The sequence below is a fragment of the Rhineura floridana genome, chromosome 13 (assembly GCF_030035675.1).
Source record: "Rhineura floridana isolate rRhiFlo1 chromosome 13, rRhiFlo1.hap2, whole genome shotgun sequence".
Classification (NCBI taxonomy): Eukaryota; Metazoa; Chordata; class Lepidosauria; order Squamata; family Rhineuridae; genus Rhineura; species Rhineura floridana.
The window spans coordinates 8,791,334-8,816,738 of record NC_084492.1 but is presented as its reverse complement, the minus strand read 5'-3'; the positions used below and the strand labels follow the sequence as shown (position 1 = coordinate 8,816,738).

General features: G+C 46.1%; 1 protein-coding gene across 2 annotated transcripts in view; it reads left to right on the top strand.

The window, feature by feature from the left end:
- The first annotated feature begins 1,785 nt into the window (after window positions 1–1,785).
- The window catches only part of GNAO1 (G protein subunit alpha o1), a 302,091-nt gene continuing 278,471 nt past the window's right edge, over window positions 1,786–25,405 (top strand). For both annotated transcript variants that reach the window (XM_061594079.1, XM_061594078.1), the window contains exons 1-2: window positions 1,786–2,811; window positions 3,669–3,711. In XM_061594079.1, the coding sequence (XP_061450063.1) occupies window positions 2,694–2,811; window positions 3,669–3,711 (161 nt within the window). In that variant the 5' untranslated portion in view covers window positions 1,786–2,693. The remainder of the gene's footprint in view (window positions 2,812–3,668; window positions 3,712–25,405) is intronic.

Below are 25,405 nucleotides of genomic sequence, written 5' to 3'. Positions count from 1 at the left end.
GAGTCAACTCACTGTCCGAAGAGTCAGAGGAACTATCTCCTGAATCCAGATAATAGAAGTGTCCTTGAGGCCTTTTGAAAGGTGGAGTAGGTCCTTGCTGCATAACCAAAGCTCACTCTCTAGTCAATTTCTTGTCAGTTTCAGTTTTTGATGCTTTGTCAGTAGCAGTTAGGCCCCATGAACTGGGGAGCAAAGGCCTCAGGCATCCATCTTGGTTGCTAGCCAAGCCACCACCACCCCCAGAAAAACTTCTTTTTGTGCACTGGGCTTTTGAGATGCAACAAACTCTATTGATTCTTCTGGATTCCGCTTTCATGATTTTGGTCGGTTTCTTCTTTATTTGTTTCTGTGTTTTATTTATTGCATTTATATCTCACCCCGCAGTGGCATACAGGGGTCTCTCCCTGTCCGTTTTATCCTCACAACAACCCTGTGAGGTACATTACGCCAATTATTTATTTATTTATTATTTTGTATTTACATTTGAATTGTTTTATTCTTTTCTATAAAGTGCCCTGGGAATATGATCGGAAGACAATCTATCTGTCTATAGTGGTTAAGGTGTTGGACTACGACCTGGGAGACCAGGGTTCTTCAAATCCCCACATAGCCATGAAGCTCACTGGGTGACCTTGGGTCAGTCACTGCCTCTCAGCCTCATGAAAACCCTGTTCATAGGGCTGCCATAAGTCGGAATCGACTTGAAGGCAGTACATTTACATTTTTATAGATCTAGAGTGGGAAACCTCAGACTTTGGAGGGGCCAAATGAAGCCCCCCCCAACCCAGCCGCAAAAAGGGGGGGGGAGGCTATGACTATCATGAAGGGACCCTGCGCTTCTAGATTTGCTACTATACTCCCAGTAGCGTAGTGGCAAATTCAGAAGTGCAGGAGTCTTCATGTTAGTCACAGCCACACCCCTCCCTCCCCTTTTTTTGCTGCAGGGTTGAGAATGAGATCCTTATTAATGCCTTTTCCGACAACAACAGACACTCCTAGGAGCCAATAAGCATGAATGGGGAGAATGTTAGCTACTGAGGAGAATCTTCTCAATGGCTGCCTCACCTCCTTTAAGTCTGATTCCAATCAGCAGGAAAGGATGTTAGAAGGCTCTTCTCAGTGGCTAACACACTCTCTGTTCATGCTAATTGGCTCATATTATGCTGGAAAGATAGGGACCCTGCTGGGACCATGGTGCTTAAAAAGTAAAGGGTCTAAGACCTCCCCCAAGCCCCCAGACAACTACACCCCTGTATGCTCCTGAGTGGGAAGCAGTAGTGTAGTGGCAAATTCAGCAGTGCAGGGTCCCTTCATGATAGTCACAGGCACCCCTCCCTCTTTTTTTCTGTTGGGTTGAGAATGAAATCCTTGTTAATGCCTTCTCCCATAACAACAGACGTCCGTAGGAGCCATAAGCCCGAAACAGAAGAGTGTTTAACTACTGAAAAGAGTCTTCTCAGTGGCTGAATCACCTCCTTTCCCTCTGATTGGCTCCAATCTGCAGCAAAGGGCAATGAAGCGTGTAAGGAGACTCCTCTCAGTGGCTAACACACTCCCTTTTCACACTGATTGGCTCATAAGAGGCTGGAGACATAGGGACCCTGCTCCCAAAAAAGTAAGGGTACCAAGACCCGCAGACCCCGGACCACTACACCACTGATGGGAAGCGACATCGCAGCGACGGGGCGGCTCCCTCAGCTCATTTTCCGCTGCGTTCCCCGCGCGGCCGCGCTTCATCTTGTCCGGGCTGGCCCGGCGAGGGCGCATGCGCGGCCGGCGCGGCAGACGTCATCCAGCCAGCCCAGCCTCGCCTGTGCAAGCGAAGGCAGGAGCGGCGCAGAGCCCTGGCGCACTCGCCCTGCCTGCTTGCCTGCCCGCCTGCGCACCCGCCTGCCGCCGCTCGCTCCCGTCCCCCCTTCCTGCCTTTCTCGCCATTAGGATCGGCTGAACGATGCGATCGCTCGCGGCCATCGCCGCTGCCGCCGCCGCCCATTAGAGACCCCCACGTTAGGGGGAGAGGGAAGGGGGGGAGAGAGAGCGCCTCGCCGTCGGAGTCATCGAGGCAGGAATTCCGAAGAAATCTTGCAAGAGGGGCGCGGAAAAAACCCACCTCCCTGTCTCTCTCCAGCCTGCTCGCGTCAAAGGAGACAGAGCGCAGCGGTCCTCGGCCCCGGCTCCCCGAAGAGGCCACCGCGGTCTAGAGGAGGAGAGATCGCCTTTTGGTACTGAGAGAGAGAGAGAGAGAGAGAGATTTGGGGCAAGACATCTCCGCCCTCTCCCTGCGAACCCCCCACCCGCCGCCGCCCCCAGCAGCGCCTGCAGCCCCCCCCCAAGGCTCGGATCTGGCTGTGGATGCATTGATTTGCTGGAGCTACGGGGACGCAGAGTCGGGAAGGAGGAAGAAAGGAAGATCGCGGGGGGGCCGGCAGCCAGAGGCGGAGGACAGAGAGAGAGAGAGAAATACATTTTTTCTCCCTCTCCTGGGGCTTTATTTTTAAAACCTCATCCGCCTTCCGTTCCTTGCTTTTCTGTTGTGCTCCTTGTTGGATCGCGATTCATTGATTTCCCATCCCCTGCTTTTCCCGGGTTTTTTTCCCTCCCCCATTCTTGGAGTGTCTGGGGAAAAAAGGGGGCGGGGGTGGGGACCAGAGAAGTGTCCACCAGCCCAGGAGAGCGCCTTTTTCGCGGCCACCATGGGATGTACCCTGAGCGCGGAGGAGCGAGCCGCCTTGGAGAGGAGCAAAGCGATTGAGAAGAACCTCAAGGAGGATGGCATCAGCGCGGCCAAAGACGTCAAACTGCTCTTGCTAGGTAAGCCGGCGACAGAGCCCCCGCCGCCCTCCACACACGCCCGGGTAGGGTTCTGACACACGCACCCCTCCGATGCATCCAATCCCTGGAGCGATCCCATCCCCAACGATCGGCCCTCTTCTCCTCCCCCCCCCTTCATGTCTAGATTTGCATTGCACCTCTGCTTTCCACGACTGGTGTTCAAAATTTACTCACACACACACACACACAGAGAGATTCTTTACTTTCAGGTCGAAGCCTTTCCCACCCTGCCTGGGCAAACTCCAGAGCACAAACGCCATCTCCTCCCCCCCCCCTTCCCAAAGAATAACAAGGGATCAACCCTTCTTCCAGCAACTAGGTGTGATCTCTTTCCCACACGTCTTCAGCCGCACCTTTTTGCTGTGTTGCACAGATAGGCTCCATCCCTCCCCTTCACTAGCTTGCGCGCACGCACACACCACATTGGCAGCCCCCTTCCTTTCCGGGTCTTCAGTGATCTGATTAAGTCCCATTTCCTCTTTTGCAAAAATAAAACAAAATAACCAAAAACACCGCATTGCCCAAATGTAAACCCTTCCTCGGCTCCCTTCCCCCCCCCGCCGTTTTCTCCGCCCACCCCCAAGCAGGTATGATTCTCTACCACCATCATCCCCGCCCCAGGCTTCTGCACTGACAACTACTACTACTGCCTTTTGCAGGGTAAACTCAATTGCACACAAACACGATCGCTCCTCTCCCTCCCCCTGCCCCCCACCATGGTATCCATCAGTGCAGCCGCTCCTTTCTATGTAATCTCCTTGATCTCCTTATATGCCCCCCCTGGCCAGAGCTTTCCTTTATCGGGGTTTTTATTTTTTGCCTTTTTGTCCTAACAGGGGCTGGGGAATCTGGGAAAAGCACCATCGTCAAGCAGATGAAGTAAGTCCCTTTTGAGGATTTCGCATCCTGATGCAGCGCCTGCGTGTTGGGTGATAACACGAGTGAAAATCACACGAATGGTTTTAGCATGTTGTTGCCGTTTTTGTCAAAAAAAGAAAGGGAGGGGGTGTCCAGGTACCATCCTCCCTGCAACGCTTGTCGATTTCTTGTCATGGGAATCGGCTGTGTGTGTGTGTGTGTGTGTGTGTGTGTGTGTGTGGCGGGGGGGGAGAGAGAATCCGGGAGGGAACCGGCGAAGGGGGGCATTGCTGTCTGAATAGGCGTCAGCCATGTTTGTTCTTCTTGGGCTCCGCTCCTGCTGTGACTCCTTGGATGGACCCACTTGGTGCTGGGGGGGAGGCAACATCTGGAGCAGTGATTGACAAGGGCAAAATATGGGTATGGGGGAGGGGCGAGAAGAGGACCCCAGCCCCTCCATCCGGCTCTCTTTCACACTAACCGGGATGCTCCAGGTGTCCGCTGTTCCCTGGCTGTGGTGCTGAAGTGTGCTTTGCTTAGCTTCCCTTCCTCCCTCCCATCCCCACCCCAAAGAAAGGAGGGTGGGGATGAGAGAGAGAAAGGAGGAGGAGGAGGCAAGGTCTTGAGATTGATGTGCCCGGCACAGATCTTGCCACCAGGGCACCACCATTGAAGACCCCACTGTCAATGACAGGATCTTACCCCCTTCCCTGAGCTGGGGCTTTCTCACCCGCCTTTGATCTCCTGACATGGGCTGGTTCATCTCTGCCTTGATGTGGGCTGGTGGATCTGCTCGTCATTCACATTTATTTGATTTATATCCCGCCCTTCCTCCCACTAGGAGCCCAGGGCGGCACTTAAAGCAAGCCTCAGGGATGCTTGTCATCTTCTTCCTCCTCTTCCCCCATCCCTCCCTTGTTTGTGTTCCTGCCCCCTCCCCTGTCTAGATTTGAACCTGCCCTTCCCTTTTAATTAATTATGGCAGAATTTGGCTGAAACTGTGCATTCAGCTGCGATGTTCGAGGAAATTCATCAACAACATGCTAAGGGAGGAAGCTGCCCGCCTCCCCTCCCCTCCCCTCCCCTCCCCTCCCCTCCCCTCTTACACACGACACTGAAACTGTGTTAATTTCCTTCCCCACACCTGGGGAGGGGCCCCAGCAAACAATACCAGTTGCTTTTCTTGATTCTGGTCAGTTTCCTTCTCTGTGCTGCCTCCGCGGATTCCCTGATATTGATTTTGAAAAGCCGTGACGCCTGTCAGGGGGAGAGGAGTGTGGTGAGCAGCTGGCGACACACAGGTGTTTCTGGGGCCCTGCCCTACGCCCATGAAGGCGCACGCGCGGGCTCGGTTTCCTGCAGAATGAACCACTAGCAATTGCACCTAGCTGGACCTTGCTTTGAGATGTGGGCAAATGGGGTGGGCTTAAGGAAGGGAAAGGGGAGAGGAGGAGGAAGGAATGCAGAGGAGAGGGGAAGTATGTGTTAATGTTTTAGAGAAAGAAAGAAAAGTCGGGGTGGACAATCTCAGCTTCGCATTGTATTTGTGGCCCCTTTGGTATTTGCATTTGTTCCCCGTTGGCAGTTGCAAGTTGTGGATCAGGACCGGCTTTTTGTTTGCGAGAGAGGTTTGCTGTTGCTGACTGCAAACGAGTCTTCCTCTAGATTCTCATCAGATGTGAGAGTTAGCATTCGCAAAGCTGCACTCTTCATCTCTCTCGCCCCCTCCCTTTTGTAGAGATGTGTGTGTGTGTGTTTTCCCCTCAGCCTTAATCCCTTGATTGCACCTGGGTGGTAGGTAAAGATTTCAGACTGTGCAAGTGGTGGACAGCGCCCTGCAGACTCGAAGAGTCGATTGGCTCTTGGGAGATCGGCAAGACTCGGCTTGTCTCGGCTATTGTCGAGCACCAGACTCGGCAGTCTTCGGAAGCAGTCGCTCCAGCAAGAGTCGGCATGGTTCCGCCCTGTTCAGACACCGGATTGTAATTATTGGAACCCACGTATTTGCAAATATAAATGCGTTTAGCCATGACCGTCCTGGATGGAATAGGAGTCAAATCCTATTCAGAGCTAGGGAGATTTACTTCGGCAGCCCCCCGGGCCTACAGGGCTGCTGTGAGGATAAAACCTCTAGTAACAATATATATTCTGAGCTGTGCTGGGGAAGGAGTTTAAACCCCTATCAACTTTAATGTTGCAGTTATGCACAATAACATGCACAGTTTTCACGATGCCTTTCCTCTTTTATCCTCTTACCCACGAGTAAGCGCCATTGAGCCCAATGCATCTTATCTCTGATCCATTATGGTGAATGGGATGCTGCTCTACCAACCTCAGTTTGCCCTCAGCAAGCCCCTACCTGCCTATCTTCTTGCTTACAACTAATTCAGAGATTGGCCCCGGCTGTCAGCTTCCTCCTCCTCAGTGTCAGGATTGCCCTTGTAGAACACCGCAGGGAGGAGGGTGGAGACAAAACTAGAATGAGTTGGCTCCGCCTCTCATTGGCTCTGACTCCACCTATTGTGAGGCTCCCTTGCCTTCCGCCCCACCAGGCCCATCGGGCACTAGCCACCACCGATCTGAGTAGACATGTATGGGAGTGTGCAGCACCACACATTATATGGCTTATTTTTTAATCTGTTTATCCTCACCACACCCCTGTGAGGTGGATCACTTTTATTCTCATTTTACAGATCAGAGCTTGGAAAAGTTACTTTTTTGAACTACAACTCCCATCAGTCCCAGCCAGCATGGCCACTGAATTGGGCTGATGGGAGTTGTAGTTCAAAAAAGTAACTTTTCCAAGCTGTTATGTTTGGCCAGGGATTTTTTGTAAAATCCAGATCTGAACCCAGTCTTCTGCCTTTCAAGTGATTGATGACGGGGGTGTTTGGTTGGGGGTGGGGTGGAGTGCTTTAAACTTCCAGTGTCTTAGGGAAGCAGGGAGACATCCACAGGGGTTGTGCTAATGAGGAATTGTTGGGCTGGGGAATCTTTAACCCTCCAGGAGTTGTTGGACTCCAACTCCCATCAGCCCCAGCCAGCATGGCCAATGGTCAGGGTTTGTGGGAGTTGCAGTCCAACATTTGGAGGGCTGTCGGTTCCCCAGTCCTGCAGAGCTTGGAAAAGTTACTTTTTTGAACTACAGTTCCCATCAGCCCAATCAAGTGGCCATGCTGGCTGGGGCTGATGGGAGTTGTAGTTTAAAAAAGTAACTTTTCCAAGCTCCGACTCCTGCTGTATGTATTTGGGGGTGGGGGTGGGGGTGTATGCAGACAAAGGCACCTGGACTCGGTGGAATCAATGGGACAAGTTACCCACTTATTACAAGTTATTCACAGCTTATTAGTTCCCACTGAAGTCACTGTAATAAGTTACTCATGACTTAAGTCAGCCATCCTCAACCAGGTGCCCTCCAAATGATTTGCCTGTGCTGGCTGAGGCTGATAATTACAATAAGGAATTGTAATGTTAAAAAAAAAATCTGGAGGGCACCAGGTTGGGGAAGGCTGACTTAAGCTATGAGTAACTTAATCCATTGATTTCAGTGGGAACTAATGTAGTCTGCATGCAAAGCATGTGATCTGCCACTGAACCACAGACCTTGCCTTTTTTTTGTTTCTACACATACACTTTCTTGAAACAAGCGTTGTATATTCTTGATATCATTGCTGTTGTTATTATGAGGTATAAAAAGTATTATTATTATTATTAGAAAGATTTTATATCACTTTTCATTTACAACAGAGAAATACGAAAGCAGTTTGCACCATAATAAAACAGAACGCTATCCAGTACCGGTCAATAATCACCAGTGAACTATTCTTGCAGGAACCAAGGGCATTCTGACCCTGCAAAAGGGAGCTTCTTAGTTTTTTCCAATGAAAGGTTTGGAGTCTTGCTTGTCTTTGCCCCAGATGGCTTTGCTTACATGCATTCCACCTGGCTACACAGATCTGTTGATCATTTGAGGGTGATACACTACAGAAGATTTCATTTGAGCTGACCCCTTTCCTTCTTTCAAGAATGTCAGAGCAGCAGTGTTCTTTAAATGGGCCTGCCCAATGATTTGGAATGGGCTATAATTTAATTTAAATAGAAGGGAGTAGAGAGGTGATGGGAAATACTTTAGCTGAATTCCAAGGAGATAATTTATCCTGTATATTCCTGACGATAGAAATGCTCAGATTGCATCTAATAGGTATTTGTTGTTAGATAAGGAAAGTTCAGCTTAACAGGAACTGATTGCAGAACAGGAATGGATAAACACACTTGACAGTATCACCTTCTATTTAGTTAAGTCTCCATGTTTAGGATCCTAGCTATCAAGATGGGGAATGTGTGGTTGGTTTTTATTTATTTGTTTATTAAAATTTACACTCCACTTTTTACCATCTAGTTCTCAAAACGTCTTAGAATGATAAAAATATACAACACACAAAATTTAAAACATAAATTAAACCTCAAACATTTCAAACCTCAGAAATGTAAACTCTGGGGGGGGATCAGAAAATTTAAAACATCAGAGAAGCATTCATGATGCAAAGGACTCCCAAAATACAATGGTTTTAACTAGGTATCTGAAACTCAGCAGGGACTCTCGAACGTCTAGTGGGAGGGAGTTCCACAGAGCTGGGCCCATATCACTGAAGACATGACTCCTCGTTGACATGAGTTGTGCTCCTGGCCCTTGGGGGACCACTGATAGTGCTCCCCCAGATTACCTCAGTGACCAACATGGGACATACAGGGAAAGGTGGTCCATAAGACATCCTGGGCGTAAGTTATTCAGGGCTTTGTATGCTAGGCACAAGAACCTTGAACCTGTTTTTGTTCCCATTTTTGTCTTTGAGGCCTCCTTCCTACAATCAATAGATGTGTGTGGGGGGGTTAACTTGTGTCTGGATTGTATCATTTCAATCTCCTGGTGGGGGAGGAGCTCACAATACTCCTCCATAGCCCTCTTATTCCATTTACATTAGAAACTAAATGTCTGCAAGAAAGGTTCTAGCTTAGCTTTCTCCTTGTCATGGCTTGCTTTGATTTGTTTTTAAATGGATGTGTGTCCAATTATATAAGCCCCACCTGTTAGCTGAAGTGGTACTGTCCACAAATTGGACCACCTCTTCTGCTGTTTGCAACAATTTGGCCTAGTTTGCACCATGGATTCTTTTCAGTGTGCCTCAGCTAGGGGCAGAGGAATCTGTCATGTTGAATGTCTCACTTTTCCAGTCTTAAGTTCTTCACATTTCCCATCAGTTTGTGATTTTTTTTAAAAGTCCTCATGAAAATTCATTGGTGTTTAGCACAGATTGTTGCAGAGCAATTTTCCCTAATATAACACATTCCGGTTCATTCCTTTCACGAATATATGCATTTGTATATGCTTTTTTCTACATATTACATGGCTGGGGAACTGCATTGCAAAATTCAGAGAAGTGCAGATGTTTTGGCCGTTTGGTTTGTGTATTGCAGTGGTTCCCAAACTTTATTCCCCCATGGACCACTTGAAAATTGCTGATGGTCTTGGTGGATCACTTAATGATTTTTTTGCCTGCTGTAGCAGTTGTAATGCACTCGGTGCTGTAGGATTTTAAACTGTATTTTTGTTGCTTCTTTTATTTTTCACGTTGCACTTCATAGTATTGCAATTGCATTCCATAGAATTCAAACTAAATGCAGCAGAATACAATACAAGAAATAAAAATCAATGTGAATATTTAATGTGGACATGCCACAGACCACCTGAATTAAGCTTGTGGACCACTAGTGGTCCATGGACCAACAGTTGTGGAACCCTTGGTGTATTCTTTTAGAAAGTGCAGATTTGGTAGGTTTACCTTTAAATGCCAACTGAATCGCATTTGTCCCCCAGCCTTAACCTCAATGTGTATGTCTATGTGCATACCTATAACTAGATCAGTCTTCCCCAACCTGGTGCCCTCCAGATGTTCTGGACTGGGCCAGGGCCTTAGCTCAATGGTAGAGCATCTGCTTTGCATGCAGAAAGTCCCAGGTTCAATCCCCAGCATCTCCAGGTAGGGCTGGGAGATAGCCCTGCCTGAGATCCTAGAGAGCCACTGCCAGTCAGTGTGGGCAATACTGAGCTAGATGGACCAATGGCCTGACTACGCATAAGGCAGCTTTGAATGTTCCGAACTGCAACTTCCATCAGTTCCAGCCAGTATGGCCAAGAGCTAAAGTTGATGGGAGTTGTAGTCCAGATCATCTATAGGGAACGGGTTAGGGAAAGTTAATCTAGGTAGATTCATCAGCTCATATCTATATGCATTTATATCTCACTTTTGCTTCAAGGTATTCAAGATGGTATACATCAAAGGTGAGGAATCTGTGGTCCTCCAGATGGTGTTCAAATATGGGGCCCTCCAGGTGTTGTTCAACTCAGCCCCAGCCAGCATGGCTAATGGTCAGGGATGATGGAAGTTGTAGTCCAGCAACATCTGGATGGGCAAAAGTTAGCCAACTCTGGCATACGTGGTTCTTCCTGCCCCCATTTCATCCTCACAACAACTCTGTGAGGTAGGTTAGGTTAGAGAGGCCATGATCTGCCCATCACCCAATGGACTTCATAGCTGAGTAGGTTTTCAACCCGAGTCTCCCCTCTTGGTACACCATTCTGACTTTCAAATAAGTGAATGGACAAACTGATAGGTTTCATAGTCTTCTGCCCTCCTCAGTGACACAACTGGGATTTCTGTATATGCTTGCACATGCATGTGCATTTTCTCAATTGATTTCAAGTATCCAGTCAAACAGACAGCAGCTGAGACTCTAAGGTGCCACTGCTACAAGTCATGTAGCTACTCTCCAGAATCTGTGTTGAGCTTGTAACAGAAAGTGCATTCCTTGCAGGCCATTCACAGAAGCTGAAAATAGGTCTTAGGTGTTATCTGCAAGATTACAGAAGCATGTCAAGCTATTCTGCATGGATGTTTTCATCATCAGGATTTGTTTGTGAGAGAAGCTGGCATTGCTTGGAGAGGCTGAAGATCACTGTTGCTATAGGGAACACAACAAGAGTGAAATATTGCTAAAATCAGAACAGGAACTGGATTAAACATAGAGTTGGAAGGGACCTGAAAGTTCATCTAGTCCACCCCCTTGCTAATGCAGGAAACTCACTACTACAGCATTGCTGCTAGGTGGCCACCCAGCCTCTGTTTGAAAACTTCTAACCAAGGAGAGTCCACTACCTTCCGAGGCAACAAGGGAGAGGGCCTTCTCAGTGGTGGCCCCCAAATTATGGAATGATTTTTGTGACGAGGTGTGCCTGGAGCCAACACTGTTATCTGTCTGGCGCCAGGTCAAGACTTTCCCCTTCTTCCAGGCATTTTAGCATGTGTTTTTAAATTGTTTTTATTTATTTTTTAAATTGTGTTTTTAGATTGTTTTTTGTGTTTTAAAATTTGTATATTTGTTTTTATTGTTTTTAATTGCTGTAAACCGCCCAGAGAGCTTTGGCTATGGGGCGGTATATAAATGTAATAAATAAATAAATAAACAGCTTTTGTTATTAAGGAGCACAACTCTCATGAACCCCAGCCTACATGGTCAATGGACAGGGATCATGGGAGTTGTAGCCCATAATATCTGGAGGGTGGCAGGGTTGGGGAAGGCTGGCTTAGACAGTACTGAGCTAGACAGACCAATGGACTATCTTACTATAAGGCAACTTCCTGTGTTCCTATATCGCTTTTAAAGAAGGGATTCATTAATTTTTTTACTATACATATCTATGACAGCTAAAACTGGCATGCAGAACCCAGAACAGTGGGTTGCCTGCTAAAATCTTATATAAGCCACTTAATTTTGATGCCCTTTATGAGGAGGCTGATGACTGATCACATAGCTAAAAACTGGCATTGAGGTAAGCAAATAAACTGGCAGATATAGTCACATTTATTTATTTATATGTTGCTTTTAAGGGCTAAATCCCTCTCAAGGCAGCTACATTAAAAACAACAGCAAAACACACTTAATAAATAAAACCAGCAAAAGCATTACAACAAGAACCACTCTTTAAAAAGTCCAATACTTGTCGTGATGGCTATGTTCTACCTCTGAATGCCACTTTCTGGGAATGACACGTGAGGAGAGTTCTATTGAACTCAAGTCCTGTTTGTGGGGTTCCCATGAACATCTGGCTGGCCACTGTAATGCTGCACAAGGTGGGCCTTTGGCCTCACCCAGCAGGGTTGCTTTTGTGTAACAATAAAAGACAACTTTAACTCCAGCAGTCCAATAAGCACACCTCAAAAGGAGGCCAAGGAAAAGAGATGTGCCTTCTGGGCTTTCGGAAAGGCCGGTAATGCCAGGGTCCGCCAGACCCCGAATGGTAAGGCATTCCAGAGATGAGGGGGTCAGTGTGAAGAAAGCCCTTTCTCAAATGCTCTAGTCATGCCCCCTCCACCCTTGCATCTGAACATGCCTTCTCAAAGCCCTATTGGGAAATGCACATTAGATGTTTTTACTATCGGCTCGATTTTAGCCACTTCTTTAAGCCCATGAGGTTGAGGGGGAAATGAGGTGGGGCTGTGGTGGAAGGGTCTGGGGGAGGGGAATGGGGTAGGAGATCCATAGTAAATTAAAGGAGACAAAGCAAGGTCCATTCCTCCCTTGTCTCCTTTAATTTATTGATAATTTACATCCAGTGAACATTGACCATGAAGAGTGCCTTCTTCCACCGTGCTGGAAAGTTGTCCTTAAAAAAGGCATCTTGATTTTGGGAATTGGGATGTTGGAATGGGAAGCGTGTATGCAGGAGGAAAACCAGGAGATGTCATTGTTGATTATGATAATGCTCAGCAGCAGACAAGGCGTTGTTGTTGGTGCTGCCACCAGGGGCTGCCCAGTTGAAGTTCACCCATGACAGGCCCTTTTCGTTGGTGGCTCCCCATTTGTGGAATTCCCTCCCTGGTGGGGTGCATCTGTCTCCATCACTGTTAACTTTCAGGAAGAACTTGAAAACATTCCTGTCCATCCAGGCATTTGATGGCTGAAGGAAACTCTTCCCGGCAACCCAGATATCAGTGGATGGACGAATGTTTTTAACTGTAATTGTGTTTGGAATGTTAACTGTTTTTAGAATGCTTTTTGTTGTTTTGAAATTGTTGTGTTGGTGTGTTTGGTGCCCTGGGCTCCTTTGGGAGGATGGGCAGGCTATAAATTCAATAAATGATGATGATGATTGTGTTTTCAGTGGAAGAAAAGAACTACTTACGTTGAAAATGGTGTCTAACGCCATCGGCAGTGGCAGCTTGCCTCATGGTGTTTTTGGGGTGGGGGAGGATGCCTAAGCCTCCAGTTCTTAATTCTAAATGTGAGAAGGGCAGCAGCTGTAGACAGTATATGCTGATTTATACACATAAATGAAAATTTAGACATCGGTACTGTAATTGAAATACAAATACAATATATCTCGCCATAATAGTGAAGACTGAGACTGGGTGACCTGAGTTCCTGCTCACTCTGTTGTACAGGTGCTCACTGTTGCAGGCCAACTTCAAGTCTGTTCTCTTCCCTCCTCCCCCGCTCTCCCTTCTTCGGACTTTTAATCTTTAAAACAGGCTTGGTTGGACCAGGCAGCCCATCAAATAGAGGACTCCATATAGGCTGCATTGACCTCTGACACCCCTTTCAATGGAGGACAGTCTTCTGTAAAGATGGCACACAGCCACCCGAGGCTATGCCAACATTTTGCTTGCAAATCGCTTGCGATTTTCACAGCCTGCTTTCAGTTTGGCAAAACTTGGTTTGGGAACTGTTTGGAGGAATCTTCCATCTTTCTATATGCATGAAGTTAAGGGACTGGAGCCTGACTGTAGGAGAAAGCTACAGTCGCTGCTGCTGTTTTTAAAAAGCTAGGAATTCAATTGGATCTGGATAGGATTCCACTTCCTCTGAAAGACCAGCTTCACTGCCTGGGGTCCTCCTGGACTCAGCATTATCTCTAGAAACCCAGCAATGGCCTAGAATGCCTCTAGGCTACAACCCTATCTGAATATGGCAGATCTTGCTTCAGTGATCCTTGCCTTGGATGCATCCAGATTGGATTATTCCAATGCACCTTTGAAAATGGTCCAGGAGCTCCAGCTTGTGCATAATGCAGAGGACTGGGCTGGTATTCAGTGCTAGACCTATTCAGAGTAGACCCCCCCCTGAAGTTGATCGTCTTAACTAACTTAGGTTCATTAATTTCAGTGAGTCTACTCTGAGTAGGATGTAGTTGAAGGCAGCCCCTGATCATTGGCTGGAGCTAAACACTATGAGCACATTACACCTATTTTGTGCCAGCACCACTGGTTGCCAATACGTTTCTGGGCCCAATTCAAAGTGGTGGCAATGACTTTTAAAGCCTTTCACCAGGACTGCGTGTACCCATATGAACCTGCCAGAGACTTGAGATCAGAGGCCCTGCCAGAAAGGGAGGTGCAAGGCCTTTTCAGTGGTGGTTCCACAATTGTGCAACTCTCCTCCGCAAGTTATATGAGCAGCCTCCTCTCTGGTATTGTTCAGGAGGGCTCTAAAAATGCCCTTGTTTAAGACTGCTTTTAGTGAGGGGGTTATAGTGGATAGTGGCTTATGTTCTTAATCTCGTTTTGGAATGTCTGGCTTGATGATGTAGAAGGTTTTGTGATTATTTTTACTGTTGCTATTGAGAGGATGTTGTATTATAGATTATATAGTTTTAGTTCATTTGAAATGTAAGCTGCCGTGGGAAGATTTTATTCTGAATGGCAGCTTATCAGTTTCTTAAATAAATAGGCATAGGGGAGATCATATGCTGGAAGAAGTGTGCAATTTGGTTGTCCAAGTGTTTATTTGAGTTTCCGGCAAGGACTCCCTCTCCCACCCAAGCGATCTTATTGATGCTGTAACCCAGGAGAAGGTACAGCTAGGGACAAGGGGGAAGTTCAATTCAGCTCACATTTGTAGGCAAACCTACCTAATTTGCACTTTCCAAAACAATAGCCACTGAAACCTTAAAACATAGCCATCCGCTGAAATTCACATTTCTCTGAATCTTGCAGTGCCGTTCTCCAGCCAAGTAACATATACAAAAATGCACATACTAGGTTAAAGTGTGCATAAAAATGCATGTATTAGTGAAAATAGTATATAAAAATGCATTATATCAGGGAACATTGCTTTGCAAAAATGTGTATACTAGGCTCTCTGCCCAGATGGTTGATGTCCGACCTGCCCTAGATGGGGTTACACTCCCCCTAAAGGAGCAGGTCCGTAGTTTGGGGGTCTTATTAGATCCGCTCCTGTCACTGGAGGCTCAAGTAGCCTCGGTGACACGGAATGCGTTCTACCAGCTTCGGCTGGTAGCCCAACTACGACCCTATCTGGATAGGGAGAACCTTGCCACAGTTATCCATGCTCTGGTAACCTCTAGATTGGACTACTGTAATGCACTCTACGTAGGGCTACCTCTGAAGACGGTTCGGAAACTTCAGCTGGTGCAGAATGCTGCGGCCAGAGTTCTTACTGGGACAAAAAAAATTGATCATATAACACCTGTCCTGGCCCAGCTGCACTGGCTACCAATATGTTTCTGGGCCAGATTCAAAGTGTTGGTTCTTACCTATAAAGCCCTTAACGGCATCGGACCGCAATACCTGGCGGAATGCCTCTCCCGCTATATACCTACCCGGTCGCTGCGCTCGACGTCGAAGGCCCTTCTCCGTGTCCCAACGCATAGGGAGGCACGGAGAACGATAACTAGAGCTAGGGCCTTCTCAGTGGTGGCCCCCGAACTATGGAACGCCCTCCCTGATGAGATACGCTTGGCGCCTTCTTTGTTATCTTTTCGGCACCAGGTAAAGACCTACCTCTTCGCCCAGGCATTTTAAAAAATTTTAAAATTTGAATTTAAAATTGGAAATTTTTAATTATGTTTTATTGTGTATTGTATTTACATCCACTTGTATTTTAACCTGTTTTATTATGCTGTACACCGCCCTGGGAGCTTATTGCTACAGGGCGGTCTAAAAATGTAATAAAATAAATAAATAATAAAATAAATAAATTGCATACCAAGATAGGAGAAATTCACACTAAAATGATGCTGAATTTTCATGAGGACTATTTTTAAAAATAAAAATAAAAATTGAAAACTGATGGAAATAAGGAGAATTTAATAGTAGAAAACTGAGAGAAATGGAAATTGACAGATTTGCCCATCCCTAGATGCAGCCTGGCACCATTTTGAAGCAGGCACTCTGCTTCCTGGGCCTGTTACTGGTTTCTCTAAAAACTCATTATTCTTAGTTCAATCCCTGTCATCTTCCAGTAGGGCTGGGAGAGACCCTTGCCTGACATCCTGGAGAGCTGCTGCCAGTCAGAGTAGACAGTACTGGGCTAGATGGATCAATGGCTTGACTGGGTAAAAGGCAGCTTCCGTGTTCTTATGGTTTCCCTGCCGGTACAGAGAACTACACTTATAATTGCTCCTGGCAACCATATCTGTGGAGCCCACTGCCTGTGAACAAGGCAGCTTCTGACTTAAAAGCTTGCCTCTGCAATGAACTACTGATTGAGATGCCTTTAGGGATCCCACCATCTCTCATTTTAGCAAGGTCCAAAAGTCCTGCCCTTGGATATATTCAGTGTTCAATTGTTTTAAGCAAATAAAACAATCCAGCCAAAAGTAAGCCCCTCTAAGCCTCATTCCATTATGAGGGAAGAGTGAAGCATGCGCTTAATTGAATCTCTGTTGAAATGAATGGGATTTAGAAGTAGTTAAGTTTGGCTGGAGTGGTTGTCTTCTGTGTTAGGAGTTCTCTTTTCTGCTTCCCTATCTATAGCATGGGCAGCAACACAAAACAGAAATCACTTTTTTGGTATTTCTTGTTTATTAATTTTATAAAAAAATTATTTTAATTTTTGCCGTAGAATAAACACACCACCCTGACTTCACAATTATACAGTTGGTGATAGGGATAGGAAAGAAATTTGATTTAGCTTGCATTTTAATGAGAAACGGCTTAATTCACTCATCCCTAACCAATAGCTTCAGTATGCACAAGGCTGCTTTCCAGTCAGGCAAAAGCACTCAAGGGAGGGCATGGAGCAGGGCCAATGAGAGAGGTGGCCTGGAGAGAATGCCAATGACATGTAGAGGGGCCTGGAGGGCTGCATTCCACCTCTGGGCCTGAGGTTCCTCATCCCTGTTCTAGGGATTGTACAGCATCTAAAGTTGGGACATCAGGGTGCACAGGCTGTACTGACCATCCTTCCATCCTGCCCTTACCAATGCCAGTAGCAAGAATGGAGAATCTGAGACCCTCCAGACGTTGCTCAACTCCCATCAGCCCCAGCCAGCAGGGCCAATGGTCAGGAATGATGGGGAGTTGTCATCCAACAACATCTGGAGAGCCACAGGTTTCCTAACCCTGCCCTGTACACCACCGGTTCATATCCTCTCCTATCTAAGGAGGAGCAGACATGCTGATCTCCTCCGATCAAGCCCATCAGCCAAAACCTGCCGTGTGAGCATAGCCAGTGCTCACTGCTGTGTAGCCCTGGCTTTGATTTGCATGATAAGTCCCACTCTTTTTTGTGTGGGGTTTTTTTTTTTTGAGAAAAATTGTGTGAATTAGGCCTGGCATAACAAGCATTGGTGTGTCTCATTTCCATTCATTGGTGCTGGAGGAACAAAGAGATGGTTTTGCTATAATAAGGCAGCTTCTGTGAAACACTGTCATGGTTGCATCAGTTCAGTTCATAAGAATAGAACAATGGATCGTCACCGAATGTGAATGCAGCATCCAATTAGGCAATGCCAGTCCTGGTTTCTACATAGCTGAAGATAGGGATGGGGAAGAAATTTGGTTCAGTTTGCGTTTCACATTTCCTGCAACAATGTCTAAACCAAAGCACAGCTATATTCTTTCAAATTTGCACTTTTCCTTGTATTGTGATGTCGTAGTCCTCCAGCCAAAAATGTGTACAAAAATGTGTATATTAGGGGAGAGTGTGTCCAAAAACTTGTACATTGGTGAAAATAACCAGTGGATATGCATTATATTAGGGGAAATCTTTTGCAAAAGTGTATTTATTAGGCAAAATTGCAAACAAAAATGTGTATCTTAGGAGAAACGTGCAGTGAAAGGTTGATGAATTCTCGTGGGGATTTTGTTGTTGTTTTTAATCGCAAACTGATACAGCAATGTAGAGAGTTGGACATAAGATGGGGGGAAATGAGAAAATAAGAGAAACCCAAATGGACAGATTTGTCTATCCCTAGTCATTGTTGCTCATAGAGCAAGAAAGTCTAACCCATACCTTTTTGTACACATCAGGAAGGATTGCCTGATCAGCTCTGGCCTTTTTGCATAAGGAGGGTCGTTTGGATGGTGTACCTTGCCTCCTGCAATTCTCTACTTTGATAGAGTGGGATGGTGGAGCACAAGCTGAATCCTTGCCTGATATCCCTCAGGTCACCAGTTTGAGATCCACTGCAAGCTTGAATCCTTATAGATATTTAGCCAGTGTGGAAGAAAGTATTTTGCTGCTTATTAATGATGCTGAGAACCACTCTGTTTTCCTAGATAGCTATTGCCATATGGATTCTTGGGTATAAGCAACCGTGATCATGTCATTTTGAAACATCTTCTCTTCACCACCACCCCATTTCCTGTGTGTAAGCAGCCATTTGCTGGATGTATGAAGCGCCCACCTTATCTGAGTTAAGAATTCTGTCTAAATATATATATGCATATATAGCTTGGGGAAGTATTGTGTGACTTAGGAAGCCTTGGAGTGGAATTGCTCTTCTGCATTTTCTTTTTTACTTGCCACACTTACAACCATAACCACTTACAATCATAACCAGCCACCTTTACATCATATTCCTCTGAATGTTGCAGTCCTATACGCATGTACCTGAAATTAAGTCCCTTTCAGCTCAAGGGATAGACATTAACAGTTTGCAAAGTGTTACACCATCATGAGGCTGCATGCTCTTCCATGGTGATGCTCAAACCATGGAACACTCTTCCTAGACGTGTTTGCCTGTTGCATCATTGAAACCAGTCAGGGGCCAGGCAAGGTCTCTCTTGTCCTCTCATTCTTTTAATAGTATTTTAAGTGTTTGTGTGTTTAAAAAGGGTTTTAGCTGCAGTATTAGCTTGCTGCTTCTGTTTTGTAGTTGTTAATGGATGCCTTGTTTTAATTCTGTAGCTTTTAATGAATGCCTTACTTTGATTTTGTATTTTATTGCATTCTAAATGAGTATATTTGTTAGCTGTGTTGGGGTTTTCTTTTAAGTCAAAAGGCAAAGTAAAAACTCTTGTATACATAATATAATGCTTATAATGGTTTGAGACTGTTCGAGGCATGACAAAAAAATTTAATGTGAAGGGTATCATTTCTGATCTTGCAGAAAAAGGGCAAGTCTCTTATTCAGCAGCCCGCCCCCCATGTTTCTGGAAAAGTTTTGCAAATCCTATTAGAGTCATGCACCGAAAGATGCAAATTACACATTGTCTCCCACTCACAATATGCTTTTAGGCTCTTTGTGATGAATGGGTTTCCTGCATACATTTTGAACAGAACAAGACAAAAAACAAAGCAACCAAGACTGTACTCCTATGCATATTTACCTGGGAGTAAGTCCCACTGAAGACAGTGGTAGGTCTGAGGAAGCATTCATTGGATTGCAGTCTGTGCTTACATCTATGCTTTAGATTTCAGGACTGCCTAGTCAAAGGATATGTGGTGGTGTCAGAAGTACAATTATAACTTGCTGAGTAACAGGAGGACACCCGGCATACAACCTGAACCTGGCATGGAGGGATGGCTCTGGGATTGGGGAGCCCTCAGCAAGTTGTCCTTCTGCTGGTTCTCCCCACCAGTCTCTAGGGAGGCCAACTGGACAACAGGATGGGAACTCTGCACCTTTAGTGGTTGGAGCACAGCTACTAAAGATACAAGAAAGAATTTCACTGACATGCTCTACCTGCAGGAATTGCATCTCCTACACAACTTAAACATAAGAAGAGTCTGCTGGATCAGGCCAATGGCCCCTTTAGTCCAGCATCCTGTTCCCACAGAGGCCAACTAGATGCCTACAGGAAGCCTGCAGGCAGGACCAGAATGCAAGAGCACTCTCCCCTCCTGCTGTTTCCAGCAGCTGGTTTTCTGAAGCATATTGCATCTGACTATGGTGGCAAAGCACAGTCATCATAGCTAGTAGCCACTGATAGCCTTATCCTCCATGAATTTGTCTAATCCACTTGGAGAGCTGTCCTAGTTGGTGGCTGTCACTACCTCTTGTGGGAGCGAATTCCATAGGTTTAACTGTGCACTGTGTGAAGCACTTTCTTTTCTCTGGCCTGATTTCTCCAACATTCAGCTTCATCAGATGTCCACAAGCTCTAGCATTACGAGAGAGGGAGAAAGACACTTCTCTATCCACTTCCTCCATGCCATGCTTGATGTTTTACACTGCTGTCATGTCACCTCTGACTCGCCTTTTCTCTAAACTAAAAAGCCCCCAAATGCTGCAACTTTCCCTCATAGTGGATCATTCTCGTTGCCCTTTTCTGAAACTTTTCCAACTCTATAATATCCTTTTAAAAGCTTTTTAAAAACAAAAAACTTTTGAAGGTGCAGTTGCCCTCTTCTCCTTTTCACTTGGCTGCTCTAGGGTCCTCCTCCCAACTTACTGCCCAGAGGTAGCATAAAGAGCAGAGTATGGTTGTGGAAGCTCTTTCCAGCCCCCTAAGCTTGCTCACACACACAACCCAGCGAGCCGTAATGGCAGCCAGGAGAGAGAGCTAGTGAGCAGTAATGGCAATTAATTACCACCATCACTTGCCTTCTCCCTTTCTGCGGTGTACAGAGGAACTGGATTGGGCTGTGGTGCAGCATGAGGGAGGGTCAGCCAGAGAGTGTCTGGTTCTCCCAAGGGGTGTGTGTGTATGTGTGTAATCCTTATCACATAGCAAGATTGGGCAGGTCGTGGCTGCTCCTCCTCTTCTGCCTCCCCAGTGGTGCTGGGCAGGAATGTAGTCGTCCAGGATCTCAGGGGGTCTTAGACCCCTTACTTTTTTGGGACCCAGGTCCCAGCAGGGTCCCTATATTTCCAGCATTGTATGAGCCAATCAGCATGAAAGGGGAGAGCAGAGCTTGAAAGTAATTAGTTACAAAAAACAAATTACCTGTAATTTATTACTTTTTTGAGCAACGAGTGGGGAATTTCTTTACATTTTGATTGTAACAGAACTAGGAGTGATTTTATTACTTTTGAGGAGTAATTGTAATGTTTCCAGCATTACTTTTGGGCGTTACTTGGGAGGGAGCAGGGGAAGTCTTCTGCTCCTCTGATTCATGGATAAAAACCATATACCACAAACTGAGCTTCTGTGCAGCATTGCTCTTCCTTCGTGCTCTGTGGGTATTTAGGAGGCGACAAGGGAGGAGGTGGAGAGCGAGGCGGGGTGGAGTGGAGAGAAAAAAACATTTTGAAAAATGGATGGTGGTGGAGTAGAATGGAGCGGAGGCAGAAAGGAGCCGGAGGGCAAGGATGTGGATGAAGGAGAAGAAGGAGGCAGCAGCAGAATGGAGATGAAGAACTGTGGAAGTGAGAGACAACAACATACGTGTGTGTGTGTATGAATACTGTGTTTGCACTTGGCATGCAAAGCGGCCTCCACCAACCTCCCTGGCTATTTTGCTGCATTTGCAGTGTTTTAACTTCTCTGCACCCTGGAGGAAAATGTTTGCTTGGGTGGGTGTCCCTTAGTTGGGGGCAGGGCAGGGTCCGGGAGGTGGTTCAGTGCGAGAGACGATGCTTGCTGGCTGAGAGTCTGTGTATGTGCAGGGGGGTGCACTTGGTTTGGCATGCAAAGATCTGAGTAGCAGTGGTGGTCTCTCTGCCTCCCTTACCAGCAGAGAGACCACCACTGCTATCTTATGGATAAAAACAATTATTCTACTACCTCTCTCTGTGTTTGCTTATTTTTAATGTTGTTTTCGGCTATTTAGGTGTGCAGCAGCCAAGGCCAGCACCTTGTAGGCACTCTAGTTCTTTTTAAGTAACTTAAGTGTAATCGTAGTGATTACTTTGGAGTAATGTTAAGGCAATTTCCATTAGAACAATGGTAATTTATTCCTTTTTGGGGCCATGTAACAGTAATTGTAATTTATTCCTGTTTGAAAGTAATCTTCCAAGCTCTGGGGGAGTGTGTTAGCCACTGGGAATCTTCTAACTTGCTTCCTTATCGTTTCCTGCTGATTGGAGGCAATCAGAGTGAAAGGAGTTCTTACTTCAAAAAGCGAAGGTGTGGAGAGTGAGAATTCTATAACTGCAGAAGAAGAGACAGTGAATCTTGATGGTGGCATCCCATCGACATGATCAAACAATTTATAGCAGCAGGAGATAAATGTGCAGACCCAGAATTCAGTAATTCAAGCAATATCTCTTGACAGTGAGAAAGGACAGTCACCTGATGACAGTGACAGAGAAGCAGAAAGCAGTATTCAAGCCTGGCCAGATTATTCCATAATCCTAGAAGGTTGTATAATCTTAGAAAGGGGCATGGCTGTGACTATTATGAAGGGGCTCCGCACTTCTGAATTTGCCATGGCACTTCTGGTGCTGGGCCTTCCGTACGTTGTGCGCCCTCAACATCTCCCTGAGGTTGCCGACTCCTAACCTCAGCCCTGTGTGGAGCTGACTGAAAGGCTGGGGAGGTGGGTAGAAGTGAAATTCAAGTATTATTTTGTGTAGGGGGAGACGATCTATGAGATTTCAAAATTATTAAAAGCTTCCCTGCCGCCGCCACCGTCCCCCAAAAGTTAAGAAATACATTTGTATTTATTTTTAAGTCATCCATGACATGCTAAAGATGGTGACAAACAGCAAAGATGATGGCTGTATTAAAGGGCTTGTCCCTGCCATTGGACATTAGGGATGAAAAGATCTGTCGAAGTTGGTTCTCTCAGTTTCTCATAATGTGCACATTTTTGCAAGCAATTTCTCCTAATATAGTGCATTTTTAGTATGTTATTTTCATGAATGTATCCATTTTTAGGCACCCTTTCCCCCAATACATGCATTTTTGTAAACACGGTTTGAGGGGAGTTGGAAAGTTCAGAGAAATGCCGATTTTGAAGGACGGGGTTGTTTCTTTTCTCACATTGTTTCAGAAAGTGCAAATGTAATAAATTTGGCTTTAGATGCGAACGGAATCCAATTTCTTTATTATCCCTATCGGAGATTGTTTCCAAGGCTGCTAATGTGCCAAAGGATCCAAAGCATATCCCAGACATGTAGCTGAAATGAGATATAAGTACAGAATCCAAGGCCACCCAAACAATACATTGTAGAGGTAGAATATGGACCCAGGTTTCCCAGATCCAAACCCAGTGCTCCTTTCTGTAGTTGGGTGATGGGCCATAGCTCAGTGGCAGAGCATCTACTTTGCGTGCAGAGAGCCCCAGGCTCAATCCTCAGTGGCATCTCCAGTAGGTCTGGGAATGTCCTCTGTCTGAATTCCTGGAGAGCCGCCACAAGTCGGTGTAGACAATACTGAGCTAGATGGACCAACAGAGTTGCTGGGGAGTGGGGCCGTGCTTGTAGTCCTGCTCCTGACATCTGGCCTGTTGACTGGCCCATCTCCAGACACTCGTGCATTAGCATTGTTGTCTGCAGTGAAGAAGCCTACACATGTAAGCTATCCTTGTGATTGGGACACTTCTGTGACTGGGTGCGCTGATTGTGTGCGCGTAGGGTTCTTTTCTGCAGACAACCACACAGATGCAAAGGGATGAATGCCATTTGCTGAATGCATTCTCCGCTTCCGGAAAGGGCCATGGCTCAGTGGTAAAGAACCTACTCTGCTTGCAGAAGGTCCCAGGTGTAGTCCTGGTGTCTCCAGGAGGGGAGGAAGAGAATCCTGTCTGAATCTGGTTGACAGCCAGATTGCTATCTTCTCCACCCTCTGTGGGCCAAGTTTGACAGCTGAAGGGGGGGGCACTCACTTCTCAGTCACCTAATATCACAATGACTTCAGGTGACCTGTTTTTGCCCACATGGTTTGAAATCCACCCATGTGGGCAAAGGTATAGCCCCTGCACAGAGCTATGCACGGGGCTTTGCAAGACTGACAGTCAGTTGATTGTTGGTCTTTTGGAGTTCAATGCTCAGGGCTTTGCAACAACCAGCTGATTGTCAGGTCTTCTGAAGCCCAAAATGCAAGCTCTGAGAATCAGCTGATTGTTGGTGCTTGTGAAGCCAGGTGTGCAGGGCTTTGCAGGTACCACTGATCAGCTGATTGATACTTCAGCAGCTCCTACAAATTCCATTTTGGTTCAACCATGTCTTTTTCTGCCCCACATCTGATGTTATATATGATATGAGGTGTGGTGCAGTTGGGTCTGCCTTGGCTGACATAGCCTGGTGGGCCAAATGGGGGGGGGCAGGGAGGCCTAATTAGGTCTGAAGGTTGGAGATTCCCTACCTCTCTTGTAGACAATACTGTGCTAGATGCTCTTACATGTTATAAGACAGCTTCCTACGTTATTGTTGGAAAACAGATTATAATACTTGGTTATGCCTTTTAATGTGCATGAATCCATTTGTGCATCAGTATCTGGACAAAATTGCTGGACAAGGAAAGTCACAGTGATGGTAGCTGAGCTTTTCACAAAGTCATTCCACATTTTATTGCTGCCGTATTCTGATTGATTTCCAGGCCCGACTTGAGAAATCCTTCTTCTCTAATGAAAATCTTTGACTTAACAAAGCACAAGACTTCTGGGAGCATATTCTTGTTTCTCCCCAATTCAGCGATGGGATGAATTTATAGCCTCCTGTTTTACAGCTCAGCAGAAAAACCCAAAGTGCTGTATCAACTTGGTAATTTCCAAGGTGGCTGTGGCATGGCCAGTTTTTAAATGGGAATCCTGATTCTGCTAAAAGTCTGCATGTATAATGTATTCGGACTGAACTGGGCAGTCCAGTTGACAATATGATTTCTGCCTTCTGCATGGGGAATGCACATTCCAGAAAGGAGAACATCTCACACATTACCATTATTTTAAACCAGGGGAGTTCAAACTTTTCCCCATGGGGGTACCATTTCCACCTCAGTTCACCTGCTGTGGAACCCCCTCTCTCCCTAGCACCAAAATCTGACATCTTGCAGAGCGTTTTTGAATCATGCTGTAAGATGCTAGCTTAGTTCATGCAGGGAGCTTGAGCCTCACTCTCCTTACCTAGTATGAGAGAGGCCCTCAAACACACCCACAGTGGTACACTGCAGGAGAAGGCTGGTCATAGCAGACAATGTTGTTGTTATGTGCCTTCAAGTCAATTACGATTTATGACGACCCTATCAATCAGCGACCTCAAGAGCATCTGTCATGAACCACCCTGTTCAGATCTTGTAAGTTCAGGTCTGTGGCTTCCTTTATGGAATCAATCCATCTCTTGTTTGGCCTTCCTCTTTTTCTACTCCCTGCTGTTTTTCCCAGCATTATTGTCTTTTCTAGTGAATCATGTCTTCTCATTATGTGTCCAAAGTATGATAACCTCAGTTTCATCATTTTAGCTTCTAGTGACAGTTCTGGTTTAATTTGTTCTGACACCCAATTATTTGTTTTTTTCACAGTCCATGGTATACGCAAAGCTCTCCTCCAGCACCACATTTCAAATGAGTTGATTTGTCTCTTATCCACT